The sequence below is a fragment of the Neovison vison genome, chromosome 6 (genome assembly GCF_020171115.1).
Source record: "Neovison vison isolate M4711 chromosome 6, ASM_NN_V1, whole genome shotgun sequence".
In the NCBI taxonomy this organism is placed as follows: Eukaryota; Metazoa; Chordata; class Mammalia; order Carnivora; family Mustelidae; genus Neogale; species Neogale vison.
Genome location: NC_058096.1, coordinates 184816012 through 184825660, shown reverse-complemented (window position 1 = coordinate 184825660; position 9649 = coordinate 184816012). Strand labels below are relative to the sequence as shown.

At 43.4% G+C, this 9649-nt stretch overlaps 1 protein-coding gene across 1 annotated transcript in view; it reads right to left on the bottom strand.

The window, feature by feature from the left end:
• Window positions 1–3123: 3123 nt before the first annotated feature.
• LOC122909268 (RING1 and YY1 binding protein) overlaps window positions 3124–9649 on the bottom strand; it is an 82169-nt gene continuing 75643 nt past the window's right edge. Inside the window, exons 3-5 of the mRNA XM_044253155.1 lie at window positions 7779–7955; window positions 7582–7680; window positions 3124–7175 (exon numbers count right to left, since the gene is read on the bottom strand). Coding sequence (XP_044109090.1) covers window positions 6923–7175; window positions 7582–7680; window positions 7779–7955 — 529 coding nt within the window. The 3' untranslated portion in view covers window positions 3124–6922. The remainder of the gene's footprint in view (window positions 7176–7581; window positions 7681–7778; window positions 7956–9649) is intronic.

Below are 9649 nucleotides of genomic sequence, written 5' to 3'. Positions count from 1 at the left end.
TACTCAGGCTGAAAAACTGGTTCTCATCTACAATTCACTCTCCATGAGTGTATTTGTGGCTGATCTAGTGGTCTGTAGCTCAAACTTCTCTATGCCCGGAGCTTGTGACATTTACACGTGAGTGAAAAAGCCTTCCCCATCAGTACGCATGTGCACGTAGACATAGGTACGCACGTATGTGGGAGCAGGGACGGTACATGTGTGCAACCCACAGCCAGCGCGTACTGAGCCCCTCCCACGGAGTGATGCCAGGCACCCTGGGGGTCCCAAATTCTCCCGCTGAGTGGAAACTTTTTTTTAATCACAACAGCGCGGTGAACATCATTTTAAAAAAAATCAAACTTTTAACGAGAAGATGTATTCATTGTAACACGGTTTGTAGATACGGAAACATTAAGCAGCTCGATTTGCATGTGGCTTGCAACCAACTGTTCTGGGCCAGGGGTAAAGATATATATATTTATAGAAGTATGTATATCATATAAAAAGGAAAAAAGGATATAAAACGGACCAAACCTCTCATTCATTCCCAGCGTTGACAGCAGTGAAGTGTCCGAGTGAATGTTCTGAAAAGGTTGCTCCCTACCAGTATTAAAACCATGATAGAGACCACCACGGGGGCACTGGCCCACTGCCCCTGGGAGCAGAGAACAGGGCAGAGGAGGAGGGTTTGTTCCAGACATGAGGGAAATGAACCTAAGGAGACTCACTTGCCCAAGGTAACCAAGGTCAGGTAGAAGTGGGACTCTTCTACAGCTCTGACTCCAAGGGTGCATCTTGCTGCTTCCAGGAATCACATCCGTTTGGTGGTTTGCCCTGTTACTTGAGAGTCTCTGGGGTTGGCAGAACCGGTGTGACAGCCTGAGCGGTCCAGCTTGGCCTACATGGTGACACCCGTCACTGCCAGCAGGCCTATGGGTCTGGCATTTAGAGCCACAGTGCTTAGCCCTGGCCTTCTCCTCCGCTCCCATTCTGAACAGGAAAACAGCCTTTTGAAGAATTGGTGTTGGATACTTAGTTTTCTTTCCTCACTCCTCCAAGCCACTCAGCCAGCCTTCCGTTTGGAATTCCAATGGCTGCAGGGAGTGCCCCACAATTGAAGAGTTGCTTAAAATCAGCCTTGCAGGGTTCTCCAATGCTTTGGGTGGGATTGGTCCAGGGCAGGAATGGCAAATGAAATTTTACCACACTGGAACATGGGCTCATGGAGCCTGCAGAGCTGTGCTGAGGTTTCAGAGTCTAATTCAGCTGAAAAAGAGAGAGTACTGTGACTGATGCATGCTGGCAGGCACAGGCTGGAGACGGGGAGACCGGAGCTGGGGCTGCCACGTGTATGCCAGGGGGCTAGGTCAAAAGCACCTGCAGGAGTGGGCCAGTTGCGGTCCGAATGCACACACTCCTCCCCTTTAGCTGTGTAATCGGCACCAGAGAAGCACCTAGTCGCCAGATGCCCCCCGAGCCAGCCCCCAGCAGCAGCTTTGTGCTGAATACCTGGAGAGAAGTCAGGGTTACCAGGCAGAACAGGACACCTGGGTTAGCCACTTTCACCCGAGGGTCTGTCCTGACCTGAACCCCTCCTTCATCTTTCTAGACATGTCCCCATGACCTTTTCCAGAAAAACCAGAGCCTTCGCTGCAGTTTTCAGCGGTACGTTTCTCTTGCCTGTAACAGAGCCAGGACTGCCAGGGAGAACTGAACCTTCCTTAACACCCTGAGGGGCTGCCAGGTTAGACTCTTGACTTCTTTGATGGGACCTTGATCAAATTTTTAATTCCAATACAAGGACGGTTCTGAATCTCTCCTTGCTGTGACTTTAAGGGTCCAGAGTAACTCTTCAGAACTGCTGGGAGGTCAGGGAAGAGACAGACCAAGGGCCTCTCGGATACCCCTCATCTCTTTGCTGCCCCAGGCAGAGGCTGGCTGGGTGCCACGTCACAGGACTCTGAAGGCAGAGCAGAAGCCTGGGCACCTTCCTGCTTCAGAGGTCATCCTAGCCTTAACCAAGACCAATTCAGCCAGTGTCTCGCCACGCTGGTGTCAGTCTAGCCATGGTGTTCCTCAGTGGGTGGGGTCTAGACATGTGTCAACCCTGGGGTTTAGCTGAGGGCAAGCGGGAATGAGTCTTTGCCTCCCCTTCTGTCGTGACTAGAAAGGATCCACACTCTTTCCCTAAGAGACATCCTTGCACTTTCACTCAAAGGGCCAACCTCTTGCTGTATGCCTCTATCTGGGGTGAGGGGCAGCTTCCATTGTCCCCAAAAGGGTGGAGCCAGTGCCCCAGCAGCGGGGACCCTCATACAGGACTCCTTAGGTACCAAAGAAAGCTGAGGGGTGAGAGGTACAGCCCATCGCCGGTCTGTACCCACACTGGCCCCTCGGAAACAGACCTAATATGACCCTTGCCTTCCCACCCTTCCAGATCCCTTCTGAGACTTCTGAGAAGTCAGACCTGGGTTAGGACTGGTTACTGGAAAAGGAGGACAGGGAGACCATAGTTTGCTTTTTCCTCTTACCAGGACTGGCCCATTTTCCAATTCAGCACCCTGCACCACTTTACACAGTCTTCCTTTCAGCACTAGTTCGGGTGCAAACTAGGACAAAGAAGAGTAATCGGGGGCGGATCTTGAAGTGTTTTGAGTGGTTCCCATACTCTTTGGAAGGGTACAGCGGCTGCCGTGGCCTCTTGGCAGTCCTGCTAGCTCTGTTTGTGTGGCTTTTAAGCCCGATGCTGCATTTCGCTGACATCCGAGGTACGTCACCGCGTACCTAACTGCACTTGGCCAGAAACAGGTTTTCTTCAGAGGGTTTTCAGTCATCCGCTTAACTGACGTCAGCCATCATCTTCTTTAAATCACCGCAACCGATCTCAAAGGATAAGCTTACACACATTAGCTGCTTTTCTTCCCCCATCTGGACATTCTTTCGCTCAATTATGCTTGCTGCTGCAGCTTAGAGACACGTCCCGAGACATACAAATCCACTCGCGCTTCTGATAAACAACCAGAGTCGTCCTTAGCCTCCTGCTCCCCCTGGAACTATGCCACAAGCTAAAGATTCAAGTACAAAAAGGAACCATTTTCCTAAGGGCTAAAATCTATACACAAGAAAGTAAAGATATCCACGTAAATTTTACTATTTTATTTGTGAAAAAACTACAAGCAGAATTCATAAATAGACATTTCTATTTAAAGCAGGAAAATGATAAAGTGGCTTCTAATAACATAGTCGTGCACATGCCAGTAACAGGAATATATTAACATCTTTTATTTGCTAGACAAAGAGCAGTGTCCAATATAAATTTTCCCAAAACATTTAAGACCTGTGAATTTCTGACCAGTTCACAAAACCACCAACTGACACTTTAGCATGAAGAAAAAAACAAACCTAACAGACTGTCAGCTCTAAAGACGTTACAGAGCAGAAACTTCCGAAAGCGTTATACAAGCTGTCTTTCTGGGCAAATGAAAAATATAGCTCGTATAATACATTAACAAAAATTCACAAGATAAGATTATGTTTTGACATACTTAACAAGCATTCTCTATTTGTCTCCAACAAACAAAGCTAAGGAAATAATGTAACCATCTTTACACAGTAAATTAAGGTTACAAGTCATACACAAGAACAGAACTGCTTGCGCATTAAAAACTGTTCAGCTCCATTGTCATACTCTAAATGTTGGCTCTTAAACCATTTTCGGTTACATACAAGCAAAGGTTATTATATATTCAGCAATTAATAAATTTTCAATAATTTAAGATACGGTAGCTTAAAAAAGTAGACTGAGAATGGTCTTGATAAGGCAGGTGGAACATTTTAGTGGAACTAAACTCACAGAAGCTTCTGCCAATGTTTTTAAAAGATCCAGATTAAAACTGAAAGGTTTTGATTAAAGTATCTTGTGGGTGTCCAGATGTCTTTACCGTTTTTAAAAAACTGCATGACTCGAGCAGAGCGAGTCAGGTAAGCTCTGTGTGTGCGCGCGCACGCATGTGAAAGATCCTGTGGTATTAAAACAAATGGAAACTTGCAAGCGTAACACTGTGCTTTTTTGTTTTGTTTCGTTTTTATAACCTGCTTACTGTGCCACTGAATACCAAGTATTTCTGGTCCTCTTTTAATATATATCTTTATAATCTACACTAGTGTTTTTACCAGCTGCCTACTAATTGTAGGGCAAACTGCAAATGCAAGAAAGTTACAGGAATTCCATTTCCAGAATTACATGCCTGAGGGATGTCATCAATTTCAGAAATTAGAAGTTTTAAGGTACCTACCGCCTCACTACCTCAACAGACGACGCGATGGCAGCTAGAGGCCCGGCACTGTAACATCTGTTGAGAGAAGTCCCACTGTTAGCTGCAGGTCTATCCAAATGCCAATTTCATCTCACCTGTTCTAACGCAATCCTCCCTTCCTTCACCCCGCCCCATTCTTTCATGTATTGATTTATCACGGAGGCAAAACTAAAAAACCAAGACATTGGCAATGAATTAATTAGCAGCCTATGAGTAGCTGGTTAATCAGCTTTTTCCACTAATCTAGGGGTCCAATCACTTTACATGAAACTAATTTTGAAAAAGTACACAGTGTTTCTGAACAAAGTGCATACCAACACTTATTGGTTCAAAAAGCAGTGCAACCCACATGAGTTTGGTGGCATTTAAATTTTTTTGTAAAAAATTAATTAAAAAACGTAGCAATTCCTTACATCTCTGGAAAATAAATATGGCTGACTAATTTACCCTCCCTGAGACCCTTAATAAAAGGAATATTAAAACTTTAGAAGGAATGTCTTTGCAATATCCCACTAATATTAAAATGTGGATTTAAAATTCATAGTCAAATCACTATGTATTATATATTCTGATGCTTACAGAAAGCATCGGATTTCCTTTGGTTCAATAATAAATACTTTAAAAATGTATTTAAAAAGATAGTATAGCTTGCATCCCAGATACAAGCATTATTTTAAAAAGAGGGGAACAATTGTCCATGCATTTGAGAATAGGACCACAGCAACAAATGGCACTGCTTTATCGTCTATACCTTTGAGAACAGAATTTGAATTATGGTACATTGGTGACTATAGAATAGTTTTAATGTAAATGTGAAAGGAACCTTTCCTGTTGGCTACTCAAATCAAGCTGTTAATTGTTTCTTTTTGTTTTACTCGTTGCCTCCATAGACAGGTACTTCTGTTCTTAAGCAAACCAGGTTTTCCACACCAAAACGTGGCGCTTCATTCATCACAAATCGGCTGCCCTCCCGTGAGTCCTTCGGTACGATCAAGTAAAGGAAGGTAACACCAAGTTCCCATGCTTGAAATGACTCTGAAGCCTATGAACTGTGTGGATATGAATGTTAAGAGTTAAACGGAAGAGAGACCCTAAATGCAAACAAAGCAAAACAAAACATATGAAAATTAAGGAAGGGGTGGAATTGTTATTAGTGGCCTTTGTTTTATGTTTGTTTTTGCAAGATAGTAAAAAAAAAACAAAACACGAGTAAAAGAAACCTTGAAAGAGTTCGCTCAAGCTATCTTTATGATGAGAGAGAGAAAGATCACAGGCTCGCAGGAAGGATGAGCTCTCCCTGCAATTCTGGCTGCTAGTGCTTACACCATTCACCACTTGAGTTCCTTCCCACAGCAGGGAATTGAGAAATGTCTCCAAATACTGAAAAGCTCCATGTCGGGACTGGATGTGCAGTTGATAACCTCTGTTCAGTAAAACAAACAAGAGTAGATTTTAAGAAAGAGAAAGAATTCTTGTAACTAAATTGGTAGGGAAAGGAAAAGGAGGGGACACAACGCAAACCAATTTCAATTACAAAAACCACGACTGCAATGTCACATGCAAAGTGGAGATACGGAGTTGTTTCTGGTATGGACCAAAAACACAGTTTAAATGGTTTTAATCCTAAAACTAAGAGACGATTTATATTTACCTCAGTCATGAGTAGAGGTCTGGAAAATGGATGGAATTCGAGTGACAGAATACCATATTTTTATGAGTGCTTATGGTAAGAACAGCAATGTTAACATGTAACCGGAACTTACACGAATACTTGGCATTCTGGAGCTAGTTTAGTTACTTTCGAACGATCAAAGCCCTCCCAACTAAACCATTTGTGATTTGTCAGTTATTCCATTGCAAATGCAGGCTATCTGGAGCAGTCTTTAAATTTGAGATCACATTGTTTAAAAAATATATATTTTTCTATCGTCCAGTACTCTTTAGACAGATGAGAGAGTCAAGTTCCCACGTAGGTTGGAACATACTTCATGTAAGACTGATTTTAATTTAATTTCAGCACTTTCATAGAAGGGACTGTCCCAGATCTGTAACTGTTCAATGTTGTATTCACTTCACAGTGTATCAAGCACCAGCGTTGCCATGGATTGGTTTCAAATAACCCTTTATATATAATTTTATATTTATATATATATAGTTATATCAAAACTGATAGTACATAGTATAACTGGAAGAAAGAACTAAACTTAAAAGGATATGCTGAAAGGATGGAGTCTGTGAACACAATAAATAAAAGTTCCCTCCCCCTCCCAATACCCCCCCCAACAAAACTAAAACAAAAAACCAGTTGTAATGTACATGGAAAATTGTGCACAGCAGATTTTTTTTTTTTTTTATAAAAAGTAGATTCAGGAGCACATCCAATTATAAATGATTGTTAGGAAAATCATATAAAACAATGGAATACATAAAAGTGTCAAGAGTAATCGTCAGGGTGCGAAATTCCTTGGTGGCCAGATGCCCATGGCAAGCAGAAATTATCCCGGCAGCTTCACTAAGAGGCCGATGTCCACAGAAGATTCTCCAGGGGGTGCAAGCAGCATGGGCAGGTGGAGGATTTGAATTTCATACCCTGATTCATAGTTTTCACAATTCCATGTGCAATTTCAGAAGGATTCATCATTTACTGCTGACATGTCGCCCTTTGGCGTGGAGGAACGGGAGGAGCCCTTGTCTGTGCTCTCCGACCCCGAGCTGCTCTGGTTCTGCTGTTCTGACCCTGCACTGGAGGTCACTGTGGATGAGGATGTCGAGGAGGAGCGAGTCTTTTCCTTAAAGTCTGTGATAATGACGGTGACGTTGCCCACAGTCACTGCCAACTGCTGTGCGGTGCTCCTGTCCACGTTTTTCAGCCGGGGCCTGAAAGCAACACCCCAGGGAACAGCCAATTAAATAAGCTATGGATTCAAAGCAACTTCATCAGTACACACGAGACTTCGTGACACTGTGGCAACAAATCTAAACTGTAGCCACACATACCAAAGCTTACTCCTTTGGCAACAGAAACCAATACTGAACAAAGCTTTGGACCAATGCAAATTATCATCAGTTTATCTTTCTCCTGTTGTGGCCACAGTGATACAGAAATGGCCCAAATACACACATACGTGTGTCTTCAAAGTTAACAGCCCATACCTAGCTCATGCTCCCCCCGCCACACCGTTCTTAGCCTGCAAACCCAAAGGAACAAAACCACCCATGGGTTCTTGACTAGGACCAAGTAAATCAGAGCATCGGTGCTGTATTTCATTCTAGTTTCAAATACCTTGAGGTGTGATTCGTTTCACTGGTCTTTGTTGTAGCATTTGCAGACTGTATACTGTTTGCTTCGCTAGGAGGATCTTTCAGAATATCAGACTTTGGTCTAAGGTGGGGACATAACAAAAGGCATTTAAAACACAGCTTAGATTCACCTGCAAAATCATTTATAGTGTGCTGAGTTAGCTAAGAATGGGAACTTACTTTGTTTTCTTGTTGGTATTTTTCTTGGTGACACTAGGACTGATTTCCTTATCTTTCTCAGGTTTCTCTTTGTCTTGCTTTTCCACTTTCTCCTTCTTCTCCTTTTTAGGCGGTGGTGGGGTGGCGTACTGTTGTGCCACTTGTTGTGCCACCAGCTGAGAATTGATCCGAGGTTTTCTAGAACATTCAAGAAAAGACACATCACTCTTGGCTTTATAAATTATTTCTCTCTCTTTTTTTTTAAATTTTGGATTTATAGTTTCTTCGGTATTTTATTACTGGTATCTGGCAACTCAAAACTAAACTACTTGTTACTTCTACACTATTGTGCCTGTGCAGTACAGATTAAGCTCATGAAACGTTTCCTCCTTCAAATCCACCTCCCGTGTATATATATCTACCTTTAATGACACACACACATGTGCTCACAAGTCTTTCAGCCCATAAAACATGACAGTGTTTCTGAGAGCGCTGAGAACACTACTTCTTTTGAGCTGTCAAGATTATACTGACTGACAGCTTTCAAATACTCCTGCTGCAGAGGGTTAATCTCATTTTATTAAATGGACACTGGTAATCCCTTGAAAGGAGAATGAAATTAGAAGTGTGACATTCACTTCTCAATCTAATTATTCCAACTTGCTCGGCTCCCCTGCAGCTCTGTGATTGGCATGGACAACACATATAGAGCAATAAAAGGTAACTGTGGTTCATACTAGCTCCCAAGGGGGTGAAAGACTGAGAGTCACTATAAAAAACCTCAGACAAGTGATACATTCATTGTGCCATCAACCATTCTGTCCCCGCCAATCTCCAACTGACACTGGCTCTTAACACTATTGTTTACAAATTCTAAGTGCTGCCAAACACTGTGTACAATGCAAAAGCATTCAGACCCAAATGGGAAAGGGAGAAAGAAGAGCCTATGCTTATTTACAATATTCATTGAATAAAGACTACACAAGCCTATGCTTATATACAATATTCACTTTCAAAGATATTCCCATCTAGACCACCATTTATAATAGAATAAAGTCTCCAAAAACAAGGCAGGAAACAAATACCCAGATGGGCCATTAATGAGGTGAACAACTGGCTGCCGAATGTAACCATCACCTTCAGACCCTAGAGCTCCCTCTCATCCCTCTCCAGGATGAAGAACCGGGCCAGGAAAAATAACCCGACACCCTAGGTCTGGCTCATCAGTGGGTAGGCCAGTGGATGAACACTGTGGGGGTGGGGTGGGGGAGGGAACAAACCAAATTTAGAAAAACAAAACTTAAGAGCTGCTAGATTCATGACATGATGAAACCCTAAGTTAACCGCTGCGTTCCTTGGGCTCCTGAGCGCGGGTGTGGTGTGGAGGAGGAGGAAAGCAGGCAGAGGAGGAGACAAATAGCTCACTCCCATGAGTTCCCCAAGGTGAGCCTGAGCATGGAAGGCACTGGGTTTGCTCTGCTTTCAGTGCTTGTTTCGTGCCCGTGTGGCTTTGCCTGAAAACAGACCAACAAAGGCGCAACCAATCTCAGATCAAGTTTCCTACAGGCCTCCAGCAACACGGGCCTTGCTCATGGGGTGGCACACGTAAAATCCAGTCACAGGTACCCCTCAGCCTGGACCAAGAGATTCAAACACAGATGGGAGGTACCCTAAGGAAAGGGAGGAGTGTACTTATTCTAAGCCCACAGTCCCCGAACACTCACAGCCCCTATGTAAAAGGTTACCTTCTATTTTCCCAGGTTCTGAGAAAGGCAGAAGCAGCCATTCTAACACAGGCTACTCTGCCAAAGCACAAGTTCAAATGTATTAATACTTACAAGGAAGATAAGCACCACTACCAAGCATTTCACAAGCACTCACTGGAGACACAA